The 23274-nt window shown below is 44.4% G+C and overlaps 1 protein-coding gene across 3 annotated transcripts in view; it reads right to left on the bottom strand.

The window, feature by feature from the left end:
- The window catches only part of LOC138510563 (uncharacterized), a 1136503-nt gene that overhangs the window by 631417 nt on the left and 481812 nt on the right, over positions 1-23274 (bottom strand). For 2 of the 3 annotated variants that reach the window (XM_069626321.1, XM_069626322.1), the window contains exon 7: positions 12627-12671. The exons of the other annotated variant lie outside the window; for it this stretch is intronic. In XM_069626321.1, the coding sequence (XP_069482422.1) occupies positions 12627-12671 (45 nt within the window). The remainder of the gene's footprint in view (positions 1-12626; positions 12672-23274) is intronic. 3 annotated transcript variants of the gene reach the window in all.

The raw sequence follows: 23274 nt of genomic DNA, 5'->3' as shown, positions 1-23274 counted from the left end.
AGCCCCCTAAACTGGCACTGTCTATCTCTTGATCCAACACTCTCCTGCATGTTAGCACTCCCACACACCTTCAATTCAATAAACTGTTGTGCTTCAAAATGTAACTTTGTAAGAAACAAAATGTCCTATTCACTGCTTCAATATGTATCGACTTGGGGGGGAGATTTCTTTCACAAAATGATGACCGTACCACAAGTACCTCCTCCGTGGCCTGCTGGGAGTAGCCACAGTATTCAGGGAGATACTGTTGAGCGCACACCATCTTAGATGGAACACAGACTGGGGGCCTTGTTCCTCTGCCCCCGCAGAGGAGGAGATGGCATGACATCATCCTTAATTCTCTCAAGCCAGGCCAAGAAGTCATGGTGCGGGTTGGGTGGGGTAGGTGGCAGTGTTTGTAAATGGCAATGCCGGTCAGGGGGAACTGATGGATGATGACCGGTGGGTGAAAGGTGATGGAGGAGTGGATAGAATAGTAAGGTTAGAGCAGATAGGAAGGGAAGATAGGTAGATTAATATCACCACACAATGTTATCTGCTTCTCTTTTGCCCTGTACTGTTTTTTTTTATTGCCCAATTATAGCATTATGTTGAAAAAAGGTACACAAATGTGTCTTAGGCCATGATTAATTGGGATCAATCTCTCAGACTCTTTTTAAGGTTCTGCAGGATACAGTTTTCATTGTTCTTGCTTTGGCAATAGTTTTCCTTTTGGAGATGGGGGAACATATGGGAGATGAAGTGAGTAGCGAATGGAAGGCCAAAATAATGAGGGATCTTATGGAAGGAAGCAAAAGAGCAAATGGAAGAAGAGAGCAGAAGAATGTAGATGGGGTACTGGAGAGCCTGTGATTTTGGAAGGTATGAGCAGGTGGAAGGCGAGAGCAGATTTCCCATTTGAACAAATTCAGTGAACTTGGGCAAATCACATTATGTCGGCAAAACCTGGTGAGGCTAACAGGTTGTTTCCAGCCAGAGTGATACCCCTAAACACAATGCTCCAATCGTAGAAAAAGGCAACTTAAAAAAACATGTAACCTTTGTTGCACTCATGACAGCCATTACCTACTCCCGCCAAAAGCTCCACACCCAATCCCACCTACCTGGGACTATCTGTCAGTCTTGCCCAAGAAGCCTTAAATATGCCAGGGAGTGCAAACCTAGCAAGCATCTTTATCAGACATTTAAGTAATCTTGCAGTTAAATATGTCAACCCTGGTCCTAACTACCTGTGTTTGAATCCAGGATTCTGCACCTTGTAAAGCAGTCTAAGAAACTTAACCAATCTAAGGGTGCAAATGGATTTTTCCAGATCCAGGAAGTCATTTTTTGCTGGATCACGGATCTGTGAAATCTAGCTTTACTGCAGAACTTTTTTACGGTACTCTTACACCCACACACAATGGATGTTGGGCCCCCTGATCTCAAACCTGATAACACACAAACCTGGCCCAGTGTAAGGAACTCCTGGTGGCAACATTAAAGACAGACAGAAGTGATCGCAGTTCAAGGGTGTTTATTGAACTGTATGCAGGTTGAGAAAATGCCTAATCTAAATCTAAATCTAAGACGTCAACAAGCGTTGACCATCAAATGAAAATAAGGCAGTCCTAGTGGCATTGTGTCAAATAATAAAGGGCCAACCTATTGCCAAACCTTACAACTAATACAAAAAAGGGGGTGGGATGATTTTCAAGAAAATAAAGAAGTGTTCTCAAATAATATGTCAGGATGCAGTAACGAGGTTCTCCCTTCCCATGTATTGAGCACGGGGTAAGATGGCATCTTGGAGCACAGCACACACTCAGGCTTCCAGAGCAGAAGTCGACAGTTCTGTTCCAGTTTATCAGGAGCCTAAATGGCCAAGTCTCATTTCTCTTGAAAGTCTCTTGCCTTTGAGGGCCTGACGTATTCAAATAACTAAACAAAAGTTACTTTAACAAAATGATAGTTTGTTTTCTGGTTATACTTAGGGTGGGGGCTCTTCAGCCCTGGGTCCCCCTCTTCTGGGTGCTGGCCCCTGTTTTCGTGGTGTTGGGTGATTGCTTTTCACCCCTTGGATCTCTCTCTTTCAGTCTTGGATCCTAAAATAGTTCCTTTCAATATCAAGGCATTCAGTGGGTGGTTTCCTGGTCCCTAGGACCTGATAGGTTTACCATATGAGAAAGTAACTAACAAACACAAAATTCTATTTGAAGTATTTCTCAGGTGATGGCTTCACCCTGGGGTCCCCCACTTCTGGGTGCTGACCCATCTTTGCTTTCAGCCTCCCTCCACCGGGTTCACTATGGCTTTCTCGGGATTCACCCCTGGATCTCCCTCATTCCGGCTCGGATCCCTCTCGACTGTTTGTCTCCCTTCTCCGGGTTCATTATGGCGTTCAACAATTCTTAATGTCTTTTTAAACAGTTCCAGTTGACATCCCTCAGCCGTGTTCACTCTTGTCAACACACTGTTTCTTGGGACTTTAGACTTACCCCCTTCTCGTCAGCATCCCTCGGTCGGGTTCACTCTTGCCAACTTCACATTCACAAACATTTGCAGGATTCACTTCCCTTGCTTTCTCACAATACTTAGGTCAAAGGATTTCGACTGTACAGGGATTTTGCTTGACCTCCTGTATGACCACTTTGACCTAATTTAGTGGCTCTCCTACAGCCTCTGGTTTCTGTAGTTTTACTCAGACGGTGATCAACCAGAGTCTCTCGAGTTAGCTCCCATGTTGTGCATGTTCCCTCTACAGCTGGTCTCCCTTTAACACTTTTACAGTTATTTGAACTTAGCACATCTTTGCCATTTTTTGTCTTTCATTCACCACAAATCAGCTCTTATCGGCTCTCCCATCGACTCACCGCCTGTGATGAACCACTTGGCTTTCCTCATAAATGGAGTCAAGGCCGGTACCACGGTAGCAGGAGTTTCCCTCACTCCGCTTTTCATCATCGATACGCTCAGTGTATCGTTGACATCTGTTGCAGCACACTTGGGCTATTGTCCTCGGTCTTGCAATTCCCTCTACGGAGGTTTCGCGGGTCTGTGTTGAAAAGTGCAAGGTCATGTCCTTCCTTGTCACCCTCTCAATATTCGCCGCCTTTCTCCCCTTGAACTGCCGGACCTGGATAGCTGTCTCGTTGTGTCTTGTAAGTTGCTTGTATTGTGATCTCTTGCTCCACTTTTATCCCTGTGGGGGAGGGAAAGGGCCGTCAGATGCATGTGATTCTGATTAATTGCCTGACTTTGCCTGACCCTTGTATTAGGACATGCCAAGTAAACGGCTCTGGTGTTAGTCAGTCCTCTGGTGTGTCGTGCAAAAATGTTTGTGTTGGAAAAGGACACGAGGCAGTGCTTTTGAATGTCCTATGTGCTAGGATGGGGAAAAGGTGTTGAAAGAAGGGGGATACCGCGTCTCACCCATCCGTGTCCCACTTCAATTCCCCCGAGGACTCCCTATCCAAGTGATCCTTCTTTACTCGTCCATCCCAGGAACTGGATCCAATAGCGATGGCTGTGTCCTCGCTATCTGGATGGCAGATCCGCAGGGACTAGCTAGGGAGACACCTGCAGGTTTCCCGCACCACCCAGATACAAATTCCTGGAGTTGGTTCTGGTTTCAGAGCAATTAGGAAATAGAGAACCTGGTTTAATGAAAGATGTAGGGTTGCCAAGCCAAAAACGAATACAGTCGCTGAAGAATCCCGATGAAACGGGAGCAACCAGGAGGTGTGCCCATAAAAACTATACATGCATTATATGTGAGACAAAGTGATCATATGCACAACAGTGGGAAGTGTGTGTGGGAAGTCTGTTATTCACAGTATACCAGACAGTTTTGGAAATTAGTCTCTTCAGGCCTCAATACTGAGTGTAGCAGAGTGTTCAGGTTACAGCAGGCAATATTACAGGTTCCCAATGGTTTAATCGCTATGCAAATGTATATGCTGTTTTAACGATGGGTCAGCAAATATGGAAATCATTTCCTTTCCAGCAGTACGTTTATTATTGAACAGTACTTCCCTATCGGAGGTCTGGAAGGCAATTGAAGGTTAGCCTTCTTGTAAAGCCCCAGGGCCAGATGAAGTACCTGGTGATTTGTATACGCTTTAACCAGATATTTGGGCTCCTTTTTGTTTTTGAAAGTATTCCAGATAATTTTTAATACCAGATATGTTTTTGCTCTTTAAAAAAGAGAAAACATGCTGATCATTTGTGCTACAGGTCAATTTCCCGGAGCAGAATTTCATCAAGGATACTTCAGAGGGTTCTGGTGGACAGGCTTGAAGCTTGGCTAGAGGAGAATAAGGTCATGTCTGACTCCCAGCCCGGCTTTCATAGGTCCATGTGTCCTACTGAACAGTGCCTAAATTGATCCCCCACTTTTGATAAATATTATTAGGTCAAAGGCGATGCACTGTATCTGGCTTTCATGAACCTGTCAATGGCCTTTGATATTGTGATCTGGCCCTTTCTTTGGTCAATTCTTTGTGACTTGGGTGTTGACATTGGTCTTTTGTATGATATTGTTCAGTTATATTGTGACACCAAAATGTTTGGCACCTTTGGGAAGAATGCTGAATGTACAGACACCTTCAAGATCACTAGATTTGCCATAGATGTGTCACTGAAGCCTGTTATTTAATCTTCAGGTTTACGGCATGGAAAAACATCATTTTATTAACTGTTGATGTTCCTTCCTTTTCAGGACACAAAACACTTCAAGGGCCTCATTATGAGGCTGGCGGTATGCCGCCGGTATCCATTTTTTTCCAGCATCCGCGAATGGGCTACCGGGTCATGCCGAGTTTGGCAGACCCAGTAATTGCCCATTTGCGGGTGCCGGTAATAAGGGACTCTCCATCTCCATTCGGCTCCGTGGGGCTCAATGGGAATGGGGAGGGTGGTAGCACTGGTACTGTTAATAAGGGTACCGGTGCTACCATCATGTTCTGCTCGCGGGTGCCGGTACGGCCACCAGGTCAGACCTGGTGGCTGCAAGGGCACCCACGAGCAGAACTCCTAGTATGGCGGTACGGTAGCAATGTTGCCGGTAGTGATACCGGCGCTGTTGTTGCCTTACCGCCATACTTGTATTGAGGCCCTTTGTCTAGGTTATGCGTACGATGTGGTCTTATTGGGCAGAATGGCCCGAGCCCTGCAAACCCTAGTTAATTCCTATGCTGGGTTTATAAAATCAATGGAAACGAAAGTGAACAAAATCTAATGTTATGTTCTACAATAGGAATAAAAGGGCCAATCCCCATTATGTCTTAAAGTGATTCAAGCTTGAAAATGTTGAAGATATTTGATTATCTGAGCATTATTAGATTTTATGAAAAGAACAACTGGTTGGGTCATGCACAAAAAGAGCAAAGTTGCTTTTGCAATGTAATGCACGGTTATTGTGCTTTTCTTCTAACCACATTGACAGTGGAGTCGCTTTTCCAACTATTCAGGCCAAGTCTGGGTGGGATTACCTGCTATGGTGCTAGTGTGTGGGGGTGTTTCTCTCTTGTGAACTATAGCAGTTTGTGAGCAGCAATTATTATGCTCTTTATTAAACGTTGCTCTCTCAAAGGACGCTGAACATTGCTACTTTGAAATCGCCCTTACCCCATTAATTAACCAATTAGAAATGTGCCCCTGATTATTACGGTTTTCAATGTGTTCTAATGACAGGGCCATTTTGAACACAATTATATTATTATTAAGAAATGGTTCCGTTTAGAGAACAGAATGAGCTCTAGTTGGGTTAACTATATAGTTAAAGTACTGTATGCCATTGGGTTTTGTAATTTGGCTAGGAACCCCTTTCAGTTTTGCCCATTCACAAAAAAATAATGTTTAACTCATTTGAAAAGAAGCAAGCAACTCACGCAGAACCGAACGAAGGGTACCACAGCAATTGTAAGTGGCTATTTTACATTCATGCATTTACATTTTATTAATGAGTTCTATCTGTCATGTGTTTATAAAACATGGGAAAGGGAATTAATAACAGAACTATATTTTAATCAACTGCCTTTTGTGGCAAATAGGAGGCACTGGCACCACCACAAGGAACCTAGTTGCCACTGTGATAATATTGCCTTCAAGATCAATAGGCACGCCTTATTTTTCTTCCCCTGTCATCATTATCTGCCACGGAAATATTTAATTCCCCTTTAACATGTAGTTTGTTTTTGGCAGTGTGGAGTGTCTTATTGTTATCTTTTGCTGGCACATCATGTTAGAGTTTGCTGGTGCTTTTGCCACTGTATCTTGGCTTTAATAAGGACCAGGAACTCCATGATGTCCTCTTCTGTGCAATGAATGCTCCTACACTGTAGTTTAGCTAAAGATTCTGGTGATTGTACCTTATTATGATGTATTTGGTGTGTTTTAATTAGCATTTTATAGTAGGGGACTGCTTTGTATTCTGTTGTTGATGGTATTGCCAATGAACTGTACTGGTTGATAATTTGTATTAAGTATTTAACAGTACAATATGAAATCACCATTTTAAGTATAATGAAGTATCACACTGTGTTATGATTTTTCTTTTTATAAATAGACTCACAGTGTACTTTTATGAAAATGTATTTTCCCATTTGAATTGAATTGCTCTTTGTTGATCGTAAACAACTTGACCCCAAATCACCATCAAAATAAAAGCAGAGATAGTGCAATTTTGCTCTAAAGGAGATTAAGACCCAAGTGCACGTGCATTTGCTTGCACTTGCCACCAGCTAGCCACACTTTTTACTTATTGCTTTTATTTATTCTATTTATTTTTTACTGTTGAACCCATGTACTGAACTGCCCCTCGACCCTTCCCCCCGCACTTTTCCCCTTCCCCCTTCCCCTGCACTTGCACAATCTCAATGTTACCTGGACTAGTAAGATCGTTGTCTCTATCGTCCCTCTTTTCCCCCTCCCTTCCCTTGTCGCGCCTTGAAACACTTGTGTATAGGCGTGTTATAAATGCCATATCATATATCATATAATCTGACACTGATTGGGGAGATCAAGAAGCTGTCTAAGAATGTGTTTGATTTAATTCGAAGATAAGATGTAACCCCAAACCCCACTGGCAAAAGTTGTGACTGACTCAGGGATAGCATTATATACGTGCCAATCTATTGGCAACCCCTGTGTGCGCTAGTTAAACTGGTCAATTGCCCCATTGATTTTAGACATCTATAGAACTTGTGATTCTATATGTGGAATCCAAGTATTTGTGTTACATATATCAACCTCAAGAAATTTGAATTTTTTTAACCCATTTCTAGGGCTCATATCCGATAGTTATACTTGTTTTTATCTTAGACGTACTTTTCTCCATACACATTACAAGGGACCTAGATGGATTTGCCACTAGATAACTTTTCCCCGTAGTATTAATATATCTGTCAATTAACTTTTGCAGAGCTCTGGAAGTGTGACGAATAAGTACCAGATCATCCACATACCCCAATAGTGGAATGTTCCAATGACCAATATTTGATGTGCAGTACTAGTTACTTGTTTAACTCCAGACCTAACATATTTACATATAATGAGAAGAGCAACAGTGCTAAGGCACACCCCTGTTGAACACACCATTTTGACTTGTAAAGGTTCCTTAACATTTCATTAAGTCCATCTCAAACCCTAGATGTCAATTTAGTTGGTATGCATGCTGGCTCAAATGCGATGGCCAAGCCCTTTGAGGTCACACCATAATGTATTGTAGTCGACTCAGTAAAAAAGCTGAACCATAAAAGCACAAAACATCCACACATTGTACAATATAAATCAATACAGCTAAAAATAAAAGGACAAAAAACTAAAATCAAAAGATCTGCATGATTTATGTTGAGTCGTAAAGTTGAAATACAACACCATCCAAGATAGATACCTGCAATAGTTAGTGTGATACCTACAACTGTTCATTTCACAGAGACATATTAAGAAATATTTTGATTAAGCTAAATTGAAGCATTAAAATAGAAAGTTAAAATTCAAATTAAATATGCACAATACATTTCCTAGGGTAATTCTATTCTTAAAAGAATGAATTAGAATCCCAAGAGTGTCAAGCTTACCAAATATGTTACAAATACTAAGCAATAATACCGATAGCAGACCATACTAGAACCATCACCCTTATGTATAGTCGCATTCTAAAATCAATGCTAACTATTTCATAAAAGTCTAAAGTGCCAGTGCTACTACAGTACTTCAACACACATGCCCTAAAACACATTGTGCTACATGCAAGGACATGTGATCTGCTTGGCTTGCCTCCTTTTCCAAACAAGTCGGAGATAGTTAGAGGAGCAATGTACAGCCAAGATGTTGGTGGAGAGGCTGCATAGTCTCATGGCCTCCCCAGTTGATCTAACTTGCCTTTCTCTAAAAAGTGATCTCAGATATCTTCTCCTTAGAACTAAATATTGCGGGCAGATTAGTACAAACTCAATGGTGCTTTTGGCCCAAACCAGGCAACATGTGCACTCAGCCCTTTATTGCAAGCGGTAAAATGCCCAGTCTCAACTTGATGTAAAGTGCTCTAATTTGTTTGGGGTATACACAATCAAAATAGGCCTCATAGCCAAACCTTTGTTTTAAAGTCCAGTATCTTCTTAGCAAAGAGGATTGGCCACGCTTACTTAAGACATCAGCTTCAGCTCTAGTTTGATAGGCATACTTGATAATCATCTTGCTGTTGCTCTCCATCGTGTCAGTCCATAGGGTCATGCCTAAGCCAAAACTCACTAAACACTAAATGATGTAATTCACTCTTTATGTGCATGAACCATGGCAGAGACCTACCAGCCCCCTATGCCCAGATGTCATCCAGGGCCTCATTATATTGCACAACTGATCTTTTGCCCGTATCCTGGCCCAATAATAAACAGGTTTTGCCTTGCATCATGAGTCCATGCACTGCATGTTTGTGTCAAGGAAAACAGCAAGATTGAGCGCGCTTGAGGGGAGACCCAGAATATTCTTTAAACACTTATTTGCAATAACGGAGAAATTCAAACAACTAGTGTTACCCCAGAGATAGGCCCATATAAGGCTGCCTGTCTAGCCTGCATCTTATATGCTTCAAGGTGACCCTGACCTCTCCATTTCCATGTTACCCCAGAACCAGGCTAGGGCCTCGCTATATATGGCCAAGGTGACTCCCACTGTCCTTTCTAGACTGTCAGATAATGTTCACTAGTCTGATTGGATGCCTGTCTTTACTACTTCTGCATTCACGTTGCCATGTTTTCATAGTGTCACTTTTACTTCATCACACATTTACCTCTTCAGTCTTCAACTTCTTCTAAAATTAATTTTGTCATTACAGGAGATCCCCTGTACCCTCATTCTTTTCAAACCCATATTCTTCCCCCTACTCCACATTGACCCCATCCTATATATTACAGCTAACCTTAGCCATATCCATTGGCAATTTAACAATGTCAAGATAGAGACGGATAAAAGGAAAAATAAGTGGTAGCATTAAGAATTAAATATCTGGTGAAGTGACTGTAGAAGAGGTGAGTGTAGAAGAAGTTTTCTGAGTGAAGTAAAGGGGGTGGACAATGTCAGAGATTAAGTTTTGGAGCTTGATCTTCACAACCTATTCTGTGCCGGCACCCAGATTCAGGTGAGATTACATTTTACTCATCTATCCATGTTTTAATTCTGGCGTAAATATCGCTCTCAAAGATCTTGGTCTTCCAGTTAAGCATTCCTCAGGGCTTGTGCAATGTAGGGTCAGCACTAAACTATTTTTAAGTATCTGGACAATGTTTCCCAACTTCTATTCCTTTAGAATATGTTTTGATTCTATTACTACCAATAAACACTTACAAAAGATAGGACTGCAAAAAGACATATCATCCATAAGAATGCCAATGGAGAAAAAGTCAGGTCCTGAAGTCCTGACCCCAAGGAAACCCAGGGTCGAATTCTTAACCTCATCTGATGTAATGGGATTCAAAGTACCTCATCCATTAGGGGTTACATGGTAAGAACAAGATTGGCTACATTCAGTTAGAATGTCAAAATCCCTTAGAAAATAGATATCAAAACAACTTGGGGATTCTTTCCGTCAGATGCTTGGATCAATGTATTAGTCATCTCATATCGATTTACCTCCTTGCGATTCCTAGCTGATATAAGATTATTTGAGTATTGTGGAATAGCTCTTAAAGCTCCCAGAAGATATTTTCTCAACCTTGTAGAGTTAATATTAAAGAAACAGTAGTCATGTATTGCATATTCACCTTCACGGGGGATATAAATGGCAATGCCTTACACTTGAGTGACTTAAAATTCAAAAGTCTAGAATCAATAGATGAATTAATGTTACACAGGAATTCCATCTCATTAATGGGAGCGAAAAATAGATTCTGCTGTAATTTTGGTGTGTCCAATACTTCCCATCTCAAATCTCTTCTATTAAGAAAAAGGCCACCGTGGGAGGAAGTTTCAGCGTGTTATATCTAACATTACCCCTCATATAATTTCCAAAATAAATGAATTGTGATCACTATCCTAGTGACGCACAACCTCTATATCAATTTTGGGTCATATCTGATTTCACTCTCCCATTGGCAAGGCGCAATCTATGTTGTCCTACTAGAGCGCTTGACTGTTTGCCCCATTAATCATCACAAGGAAGTCCCATTGACCTATCCCCTTCATGAGAGGGTCTACGATCCGGTCACTTCAGATGACCAATTGCTGTAATTGTGAGTGTGTGAGTAAAACTTTAACGTTAGGCAGTTCTTTGTCAGTGTGGGACACTTGTCCATGCTATGTACATTTCAGCACTTTGGCCTTTTCCTATCTTCTCAACTTTCAGATTAGTGGCCAATCTCTCTCAAGGTAGACCTAAAATGTTTCCTCACATAAAAAGGTAGATCGCTCATAGGTTAGAATTTGACCTCTGACAAGGATTAGCTTAGACTTCACAAGTTCACAGCCCGGCAGCACAAAACAGTAAGTCCTTGTTTGCAATGGCTAGACACTCCTGCACTACTCCTTGGTTGCTTCTATTTAGTATTTCCTCCCATTCACACTTGATCTGGCTCAGATTGTCTTTTATGACTGCTGGGCACCAGACCAAATGTACCTTCTGCTTCCGGAATGCTGCTGGACTATGGGCTGAACCCCATTTCGGTACTCAGGATTTTCCTTGACATGAAATGTCTGACATCTGTTCTTATCTATGCTATGATGGAAGCCTGAATCCTTTGGATGCTGGGATCCTATATCAAACCGGCACTGTTAAATGATCAATGATCAATGTTAGCCCATATTTGCCTTCTTTCACTTTTCTGTTGGCCAGCACATCTGCTCTTGAATGTTCTTTCACAAACCATCATCACTTCCACATTACTGTTCACCAGATTGTCATGATATATGTGTCTTTCCTGTATTGATTGTTGTAGATCACCCAATTGTTCAAAACTCTGATACCAGCTGGAGACTGATCTAAACAATACCAGGTATTTGTATAGTAATCCCAGACTGACGTATTTATCTATGTTTGCATTTATAAAGCGCTCCAAGCCCGCAGGCATCCAGGGAGAGTTTTGATCCCTTAAATAATTAAGAAGCTGGAATTATTTCCTACATTTCCTACATTTCTGGTTTATGCATATTCCATAATTTAATTCAGAATATACTGAATAAAATCCATGACATAAATACTCGAATACCTTCCTGTATCACTTGAAAATCAACTGGTTGTTTGTGTTTTTCTCAATTTTCTTCCAGTCCTAAAAGTGATACAGTTTCTTGAATAGTTATATAAAGACGTAAATCCTATTCCCCTCTCATCTTACCCTTGAGGAACCTCTCTTCCATAGATGCACCGGATTGCAATGTCCATTGCAGTCTTTCCATCTTCCAAACTGTAAGATTCTGACAAGATCGCAGATGGGGTTGACCTATTTGATCTGCAGTGCTTGGCCATATTGTTAACAGCAAGCCCTACTGACTGTAGAAATCGTCCTAATGTGGGAAATATGTATGCTGATGTAACAGTAGCGCCATGCAATACATAAATAAATAAATAGCTATATATTACCTATCTTTACTAAGGAGTCCCACTCTGACTTTGGCAAATATTCAAGCAATTATGTGAATCTATAAAAGATCTAATGCTGGAAAGCTTGCACTTACTCCTATGTATAGTAGCCCATCTTCAAGACCCGTGCGATAGATCATCCTGGAATCCCTATGAGGAAAGAAGACGAAATCTGCGGATGCACCAGTTTAGCCAGTCCTTAGCAATGCCTGACCCAACCATGCATCACTTCTTCAGTTCATGCCTAGTGAGTCATGTTTACAGAACGCATGCGAAGTAGCCTGAATTGCTTCCTGGCATTTGAGCTTCAGCAGCATTTTGTGGAAACATGCCCTTTCGATGGTGAGCAATATGTGCTTGTACTGCTGCCTTGCACGAGGAATCCCCTCAGACAACAATGGTCTCTGTGTATTTGATTACATTTCATTGCTAGACTGTTCTTTGGAAGGGTGGGTCACCCATGTTGTTTGAAATAAGGTCAGATTTAAAAAATCATGTTGTGCTACTTAGGCCTTACAGGAGGAAGCTCTACAAGACCTTAATATTGGAGCCTCCATAAAAGTAAACCTCTTACCCCAGCTCCTGAAGATCCTCTTCTCCTGCGTGGGGTCGAAAAACGCTAAGGAAGAAAATAAACAGTTACAAATAACTCAAAGCAAGCCCTGCCATGAGCATAAAGGCCTTGCAATGTACATCAACATCTCTATATAACGAATGAAAGAACAGCATGGGTCTTTATCTCATGTTAAATCACCTGCATAATTGTATATATATTGAAATGTTGTCATGATCCTAATTTAACGCTCAGGATATAGGTACCCCACTAAAATTGAAGATTACTGGCAACACAGTAATTTGCACAGGCAAGAAGATTAATTATTTGGAACTCTTGCTCCAGGCACTAGGAACTTTAAGAACAAGGGCACACAATTAATTTCAACATTTCTAGTCTGAACCCACTTCCAAAAAAAAAAAAGAAACATCAGCATGACTAGCATTAAAACATAACTGTATTTGTTTTTGTTAGTATGCTTCCCAACAGACTATTATATTGTAACTATTATCACAGCATATAACCATGTTGGTATGCCTCATGGAGCTACTACAAACAAACCTACCGAATGTGGGGAGGTGCAATTGTGGGCTGTTTTTTTCGTACATGAATTGCAAAGGTCAGAATCAGCTGAGATGGGCGCACTTGTATATTCCCTCTAATTTCTTTATCTTGTGCTTGTGAGCGGGCAAGCTTGCATTCATTTGCATAAAGCTGTCAGTTAACTGTCGGTCTAGAGCAGGTAAAGGGCATGTTGGCATTTCATGATTTCCCAATCCTCTCAGAACTCTTCCCAATCTCTAGAACAATGTCCATATTAGGCTAACATGAATACAGGATGTGTATTTATTTGGAAGTGGTCCTAGATTGCACCTCCAGCTTCAGGATATACACATAGTTGTGGTTCTTGATAACTGTATGTCTGATGTGTCTTCAAGGCAGCCTGCCTTACTAGCCAAAGCGCACCACCAGAACACCACAGGGAACCAAGCCGTGTGTGCAGCACGGCTGATCTACACCGGCAATTCACGATTTCCTGAGGCTACAAATTATCAGCCACGCTCTCCTGATGGCCACGACCACGCTGTTCACAGAGCTCCGATTGCTTTCATCTGTCACCAACTTTTGGACACCACTTGCATGTTTCCATTTGGGAAAAATGCATCTTGAATCGGGATTGAACCCCTGTTTCGGCCCCTCCACCTAAATGTAGACGTTCACGATTTCATCAAATTTGATCTTTGATTCGCCTCCTATGGAACATGTATAGCCACAGGTTGTCTTCAGGACTGTGGTCTTGTCATGGGATTTCACCCAATTCTGCCCTTCAGGGTACGAGCAACAGGTGAGGCACCATATAATTTCAAAATGTTCCCTCATAATAGAAGAGCTATTTTATCACTGGCTTTAGAAGGCAATGAAGAATGTAGTGCCTTGAAGGGGATAAGCAATATGTCCCTATATGATATCCCGTAAGGATGTATTAGGTGGAAAGGGTAGTAGTGTGATACATGCTTTAAGGCAGTACAGACTGCAATACTGAAACCAGCAGCTGTAGTACTTAGTGCTGCAAAAGTATACTCAAAGCGCTTTAGGGCTCAAAGGGGCTCCTAGAGGCCTATACTAGCATCATAATGAAAACCATCTACACAACAAAGGAGTTTTAGTAGTAGTGTCACAGAGACATAGTGACAAGTGTGCTTTTGAGTTAATTAATTTATTCATTAATGTATTTATTTATGTAACCATTTAACAAAACAGAACGCTAAGCAGCTTGGTCAAATTTTGCATGCGTACATGCACCCATGCTTACATATGTAATGTAGTTTTGAATAGGCCACTGCATTTATCCTACGTGCAACCAAATTCAATCCATTTTCTATTTAGCAGAATAGACAGCATCTCGCCTGGAAACTAAGAAAAGCATCTTGTGAAGTAGAAGCCTTGAGACGAGGACGTTCAAGGCATGTTAGATACATCCTCTTGGTGCTGTGACTGATAAATCGGCCTGAAGCCAAACACAGATAATTCGTCAGCAGGTTTATGGGCGGTAGCAACCATATTGTTTACCATAATCTAAGGAGGAAGGGAGGTAATTCCAATTCAGAGTCAGAAGCAGGTGATTGGCCTAATAGGTGACAGCGTCTATGGTAAGTGGGATTTCCAAGTGGGAAACATTATAAATAGACATCTGGCCCTTAGACCACGCCTGTTTTTGCAGAAGCCAAGCCAGGGGACTAAAATGGGGTGCAGGCTCTGTGTCTCACCTTGAACCACGTTGTATTTTATGCTGTGAAATACATTAGGTTTCTACCTGGCTGAAAAATGTGCAATTCTGGTCCTGTGGCTTTGTGGTTTGCATGAATTGTTTCCATTTTTAAATGCACAACATTGCTTCATTAAATTAAGCTTTTGGTTTGTTTTGGAAATAGTAGTAATAGGTTTGGGTACCCTGTACAATATTGCTTTATTGAACTGAGCATATAGGTTTGTTTTACAGGTACTGTACCTCTCCCTGGAACAGGCTTTTTGCGTTTAAAACGTGTATTGAGCCCCATGCTGGAAGAATTGATGTCAAGTTGATTTAGTAAGAGACCAGTGATTATAAGAACTTTGAAAAATGACAAACAAGTGTGTTTGAACCTCATGTTGATTTAGCGAGAAGAACTGAGGGGCAGTGATTGTAAATTAAATGCTTATATATAACGTTGGTCGTTGCTGCATGGACTATGCTTATGATGGACCTTGCGCGACCCTATGCCATATATGTGTCTGCCGTTGGCAAGGCTTCCTATGATGCCCATGCTTCGATGGAAATGTTTGAGTTACCGGTTTTATTCTTGTTGCTCCATTGATCCTCCGCAATATGGCCCGCATCTGCCACACAGACTGATTGTGTTTAGAGCGGTTTGATACTCAGATGAAGTCCCAGTTTGGAAACTATTCTACATCTGCCCTGGACCTCTGGTGACTGGTCACCGGGAGCCTGGGTCCACCCAGGCCACTCTGGGCCCACAACATGCTCTCGTATTGGTGCTCCAGAGTCCGTGGTTAATGCCCTTGGTTCCAGCTGCCCTCTCTCTCTTTGACCAGGGCCCCTCCGCGCCCTCAATCCTACACTGTACACTCTGGTTAACGCTGCTGTATTGTATAATCTCCTCACACTCTCCCTAGTCCGGCACGCCATCGCTAGGCTAACTAACAGCCCCCCAGGCGCAGATGCCTAGAAGTTTGTTGTTCTTATGGTTCTGTTTGGGTTTCGTCCCTCTAATTGGGGGGGGATGTGGGTGCGGGGCGGAAGTTATGGTTAAAAAAGTCTTGACAACCACCGGAGGTGCCTCATGCGCTACAGCAGTACATTATGTATACGTCGATAGGGTTCCGCTTGCACCCAGGTCGACTGACTCCTTTTTTCCTGGTAACCTATGTGCAGAAGCCCAATCAACACCCCTTCACAAATGGCAAATAATGACCTGACCTTTATGAGCTGGAACGTCCGTGGCTTGGGCAATTACAAAAAAATGCGGCAGATACATCTACATGCTGAACGCCACGGTGTCAAAATTCTATGCTTGCAAGAAACCCATGCTCGCTCCGAGCAATGTGAACGATTCGTTAAACAGTGGGGTCCCCAGAGGTATTACACTAACTATTCTACTCAAAGCCGCGGCACTCTCACTTTAATACACAGAAGCTTGAAATTTGTGTGTAGCCACTTGCGTATAGACCCCTTTGGTAGATATGTATTAACCATTGGCACACTGCAACACCAGGAGGTAGCAATCCTGAACATCTACGGCCCGAATGTCGACAATCCCGACTTCTATCTACACCTAGCCTCGGTCCTGGAAAGCTTCCCCCTGATTCCGATTATATTGGGAGGTGATTTTAATACAATATAAGATGTCACTCTAGACAGGTCGGGCTCTCGACCTCGCCAGCTCTCCAGAGCGGCCTATACCATTCTCACAACGCTCCCTCCACTGGCACTAGTAGACGCCTGGCAGCTAATGTATTCCGATTCCCGCACGTATTCATTTTATTCCTCAGTCCATGACTCTCATTCTAGAATAGACAGATGGCTCATTACCGACATGCTAGTTAGGTCCCTGTCCCACCAGGCTATCCTCCCCAGAACATTATCAGACCATTCACCGGTACCTTCTTCACTGAACTGGGGTCCGGATGCCGATAGAACGAGACAATGGAGGATGAGCCCCCATGCGCTTCTTGATCATGTTTTTGCTGCCGAACTTGAATCCTCCGTTGAAGAGTTCTTTGAGGTCAATACAGGCTCCGTGACAACGCAAGCCATTCTTTGGGAATCCTTTAAAGTATATACGAGGAGTATCGCCATTTCCAAGGGATGTGGCATTCTGAAAGGAATCCGTGCAGATATCTCTGTTAGTGAATCAACCCTAGCCAACCTCGAGACCCAATACACTCAGGACCACTCCCCAACCACTCTTTTGGCATTGGGCTCGGAACTGGATAAGTTTCACAGCCTTGCGGAACGAGAGATCAAATTCCTGGATTCCCCCCATTCGGTAAGGAAATATAGGGAGGGAGAGCGACCGGGCTGTATGCTGGCAAGGCTCCTCCGTCTTGAGTTCAGAGCCCCCAATATTCCGGCTATAGTGAGGTCTGACGGCTCACTGGCCACTTCCTCACAGGACATAAACTCTGAATTTCTATTGTTTTACACCTCCCTGTACTCGGAAGTTGACGGCCCCCCTATATCAGAAATCGACTCCTATCTGGACTGTCTTCCTCTCTCAGTCCTGTCCGATGATGCTGGCATTTCCTTGGAGAGGCCTATCACTCCCGAGGAGCTCACTGAGGCCATTGAGTCGTTAGCATCTGGTAAGGCCCCTGGCCCGGATGGGCTCCCCATGGAATTTTAGAAGCAATACAAAACACTCCTGGTCCCACACCTGCTGGCCCTATGGGAGGAGTCATGCGAAGAGGGTATACTTCCCCCTTCCCTTCGGGAGGCACTGATAACAGATACCGACCCCTCTCATTGATTAATAGTGATGTTAAAAAATACGCTAAACTGCTGGCCAACCACTTAACCCCACTCATGCCCCACATTATTCACCCTGACCAGGCAGGATTTGTCCCAGGAAGGTCCACATCCCTGAATTTAAGAAGGCTCTTCAATGTGATCAGCAGGGTCGACCCAACCACACAGGCGGTAGCAGCCACTCTAGACATGCAGAAGGCATTCGACTCGGTCTCGTGGAAATACCTCTGGCGAGTTCTCGAGAAATGTAAATTTTGGCCCCAACTTCCGAACCTGGGTGAAGCTACTCTATACCGCCCCTTCGGCTAGAGTTCGCACAGAGGACATGTGTTCCATCCCCTTCCAGATATCCAGAGGGACACGACAGGGATGCCCATTTTCCCTGCTAATCTTTGCCAAATCCATTGAATTTTTAGCCGACATAATTCGCCAGTCACACTCTCATAGGGGATTATGCACAGAGGGCCAATCCAATATAGTTTCCCTCTATGCTGATGATGCTCTCCTGTACATCTGCTCCCCGGAAACCAACCTTACCCCTATCCTTGAGGACGTTGCCCGATTTGGAGACATTTCTGGACTGAAAGTAAACTGTTCCAAATCCATATTATTCCCACTTACAGACTCCACACAACCCCCCTTGATTTAAGGGGATTCACCTGGTCTCAATATAGCATCAGTTACTTGGGGGTGGTATAAAAACTTCCAGTTGGACTAGGCTCCCCATTTCACTAGCAGGTAGGATTGGAATACTTAAAATGGTAGTATTACCTCAACTCCTTTATCGTTTCACCAATTTGCCCATATGGCCAGGGGACGCATTCTTCAAATCACTATGTCATATCAGTGACACCTTCCTATGGCACTCAGCTGCAGTCTGCCTCAAACTCTCTACGCTGACCACCCCCAAGGAATTAGGCGGGTTTAATGCCCCAGATTTTATTAAATACTGGGTGGTAGCCCAATCCCAATTTGCCTCTCATTGGTTTAATACCACTGCCCTCCCCCCCCCACATGTCCGGTTGGAGAAACTGACAGTTTCTGACCGGGTGATTGGTTGCCTTATCCTTAAACCCATACCTCCCATGCCCGACTCCGCAGACCCCGTGGCTAGCACATCCTTAGCATTAGCCAAACTCTGGGCTTTGGTCGATACACCACATCCATTCCACAGGGACCTGCCACTATGGAACTTCTTCCCTGATGTCCCACCTATCCCACAATCTGTCGTATCCCACTGGGCTGACGCTGGCTTCCTTACACTCTGCGATACATATGAGCAGGGCAACCTCAAGCGTCGGCCCACAGCCTGACTACAATACTCCTCCCTCCGGAGGAATCTCAAATCCAGATTCCCTGATATCCCCACTCTACTACCTGACAAACCCATACTTGCGGAACTATGCTCTTACTCCTCATTCAAAGGAAAGGTGTCAAGACTCTACTCCTTATTGCAGACTAGAACACCCCCCGCCTTTACTAAGTTGAAACGCAGCTGAAAGGAGGATCTTGGGGTTGAGATCACTGATGAGAGGTGGTCCCGAATGTGTGCTCGCACCCACGATGTGTCTTATAACTCGAACTTTAAGTTTATACAATTTAAGGTGCTGCACAGGTATCATCATACCCCTAAGAGACTACATCGTATGTTCAGCGACTCCTCTCCCAACTGCCCCAGGTGCGGCATGGATCAAGCATCTTACATCCATATGCTCTGGCACTGCCCTCACCTGACCCACTTCTGGACTGACGTCTACTCTATGGTATCAGACATATCGGAGCACACTATTGCCCCCACCCCACTGCACTGTCTCTTCCATGACTTCCCCCAGTTGGGGCGTGACTCGAAGAAACTGGCGGGTCTCTGTATGTTGCTAGCGGTCCGCTGCATATTGTTATGTTGGCTCCGGCCCAGGGCACCTACCTATACACAATTGCTTAGAACAATTACATGGGCACATGACACGGAAGAGGACTGGAGCGCAATGCAGCACCCACATGCAAGGACAAGCGACATCTGGCGGAAGCTCTGAGATTACATGCCCGCCATGTCTTCTCTTTCAAACTCAGCTCAGTCCTCTCCTGGTTGCCCTTAAAATGTGACTGCCCTGCGACCTGTGTCTCCTTTGATTCAAATACCAATGGTTTGCCTGGTACCTGATCCCCCTGACTCTCTACAGACAATTCAAGGTATACTGTTGAAGATGTATGTTACTTGTTATCGCTGCTGGTGCCGTGTGGCCCCCTCTGTTTTCCTGTGTGTTGTCAAGTCAAATAAACAAAGTAAAAAAAAATATATATATAACGTTGGTCATTCTTGACTCTGGAATATTTCTGGCACAGTGAATATTGTGCACTGCTTTATTTGGTCGATGTTCCTCTCTTCAAAAAGACTTTCTATTTTCCATCTCTATCACTGTGTGCGCATTAGGAAAATTCATGACAATTGATGAGGAACGGTTGCTGAACCCGTGAGTAAGATGCCAGGTTTTGAGGGTTGTAACATGCTAACAATGTGAGGGAGGGGTAGGGGAAAGACACTTTGAGGTCTACAAATTACAAATCGATTATTGTAGCATGAGCACAGATCAGCTCTAGACTGGCCTTGGGAGATGTCCCTTTGTAGTCAGTCCAGTGACCGGGAGCTCCTTCCATTCACGTTAGGGGGATGCTGGACCCTTCTCTGAGCTGAGCGAGGGGCAGAGTCCTTATCTAGCTGGGAGGTTGTTAAGACATGCATTAAAGGGCGTAGCCATAGATTGACCATGTGGGTATGTCTTAGCTTCAAATGTCAGATATTGCTTCTGATAGGGTGATTGCCTTACTCCTTCATTTGCTTCTTCTCACAGGCAACCAGGCAAGGTCCCTAAGGGGCCGATTCATGGAATAAATGTGCGCCGAAAATAATGGCGCAAGCTGGCGTGCGATTCATGGAAGTCCCTGCGCGTGTTTTCCTCGGGATGTGCGCGAAACCTTTGCGTGCCGCACACGGGCAGACACGTCATTGCAACATCCCGAGCGCTGTGCGCGACGTGCAAAGGGAAAGCGCACAACGTCCACGCACCCACCAAAAAGGGGGCGGGACACAGGGCGTAACACGCGGAATGGGGAACAACGTGTGAAAAAGAAGGCATAACAGGGGAAGTACTGCAGGGAAATACACAGAACGTCCACACGCATGCCAACAACCCGCATTCATGGATTTGAATACAGGAAACCCGCGCACGGAAAAAGACGCGCATAGGCGTCAACATGTCTGCCACACGAAGGCAGGCGAAGGGTATCCGGGCACAGTATAAAAGTGCGCACAAATAACAAACACGTATATACAGCTACGATGAATGCCCCATTTGTCGCAGCACTGATCGTGGGACACCGCAGGAGGAGGAGAATAGCCAGGGTCCGCATTTTTTTTCCACGGACCAGCCTTTTTGGGATGCCTGACGACCATGTCCATGGCAGGTTTAGGTTTACACCTCATATCATCCTAGACCTCGTCAGGGAGTGGGAAGATGACCTTACATCACCCACCCTGTGCTCCCAAGTATTGAGCCCCTTGGAGCAGGTGCTCAATGTCCTGCATTTTTTGGCCACGACAACTGCCATAGTGGGGGGGGTCTCACAGGCCACGCAGTCACGCTGCCTACACCAGGTGTTGGCAATCATCACTGCACGCCCCTCACTCCACAGGCACATATACATGCCCAGAACACCTGCAGAAAGGCAGGCCGTGGTCCAGGGCTTTTACAGGGTGGCACACTTCCCCAAAGTGCTTGGTGCCATAGATCGCGCCCATGTGGCCCTACGTCCACCTAGGGCCACTGAGCACGTCTATCGGAACCGCAAGCACTGGCATTCCATCAACGTGCAGGTTGTATGCGATGCTAAAGGAATCATCACCTCTGTCTATGCAAACTACCCTGGCTCCAGCCATGACAGTTTCATATACAGAATGTCCGCCCTGAGCCGGGCCCTGGAAGCTGGGCAGCATGGTGACACATGGCTCTTAGGCGAGTACAAATACCTGTGCACATGCATGCATGTCACGCACAGACAAATACCAAAACCCTAACAATCACAACTATTATCACCTCCCCAGGGGACAGTGCCTACCCTCTGAGCAACCACATGATGACGCCAATCCGGAACCCCACCACAGGTAAGATACAATGATGCCCATATTACAACCAGGGGCATAGTGGAGCGCACATTCAGAGTGCTCAAGTCACGCTTCCGCTCCCTTGACCGCTCTGATGGGCAGCTACTATATGTACCCCCAGTAGTGTGCAGGATCATTGTGGCAGCATGTGTCCTGCACAATGTTGCAACACGGCGGGAGGTACCGGTGGACATGGTGGTGCCCCCACATCCCCAACCACGGGCACAGGCACTGCCCATGGGAGGGGACAGGGCATGTGGGGAGGCATCCCGGACCCAGCTTGTGGCCACATTCTTCACCTAAACTCCCACCCCTGTGGAGTGCACACAGGCCTGGCACATACCAGGTGACAATCGATGATGACAAAGAGACAGTCAACTGTCACAACCTTACCACCCTGAGAATGTTGCCACAGAAGTGCTACATTGTGCGCATCCCTAGCTACTTAACCATAGCCAATCCTGTGTGACAAATGCAATAGCAAAAGCCCAACACATGACCAATATGATACGAAGAGACATGTGATAAATGGAAAGTGTCCCGAGACAATGACGCCTGACATGGAATCAGATGAAATGACTGACCAACAGCCTCCCATACATACCAAGCCATACACAAATGCTATCCACCAGTCCTACCATGAACACAACACTGAATGCATGTTCACATGCACGTTGTGCAATCCAAAATCCCTACTCCCGAACCCGTGTGCTGTGTGTGTCTCCTGCAACACACTGCTCAGCACACAGCACGTTGAGCAGTCATTGTGTTGCAGATACACTTTCAGCATCACATGAAAAAGACTAATCAAATCTACAACCAAATGACGCATGTACAGGATACCCAAATGGTAATAGATCATGTGCTGCATGGACACAGCAGGCCTGAGAATGCAATCTGTGTGCACCTGTGGCCATGGAAGGGTGGTTGTACGTGTGGTGGATCATTGTGCAACATGTCATTAGGGACATGCACTCAATATATGAAATCAAGTGACCCTCAGTGTCCTGTACACATCACATTTGAACATTGGCCATGTGAACACCCCAGCTTGTCAAACCATGCCAATCCCCTGACACCTGAAAATTAAACACAACACAGGAACAGGCATTGACCAGCACAACACATCATGTACATAGTACCCCACAATTACAATGTCAGAGTGCCCAAGACACTGTAGGCCAAGCCAACTGTCTAACAACAAAAGTCCCTCCCTTACACATCACCTTGACCTTCTGAACAACTGTCTCTGGGGCATGTAGCCTTCTTCCTTCAAGTCTACCTGGCTACAGGATCACCCTACCCCTTGGTCTCCATGTTCCAGCTTGCGTGTAAATAGGGTCCTGCGGGAAATGGAAGACCAATGGGTCAAGAATCACACATGATACAATGGTCCCTGGGTGAGCTGCTAGACGCGTATAGCAAGGTGCAACTTCAGTACAAGTTGTGTTCTGGCAGCCGCATATTTCAATAGGTTGTGCACC

Source organism: Ambystoma mexicanum, chromosome 6p (genome assembly GCF_040938575.1).
Source record: "Ambystoma mexicanum isolate Mex_15411 chromosome 6p, UKY_AmexF1_1, whole genome shotgun sequence".
Taxonomy (NCBI): Eukaryota; Metazoa; Chordata; class Amphibia; order Caudata; family Ambystomatidae; genus Ambystoma; species Ambystoma mexicanum.
This window is presented reverse-complemented; position numbering and strand designations above follow the sequence as displayed.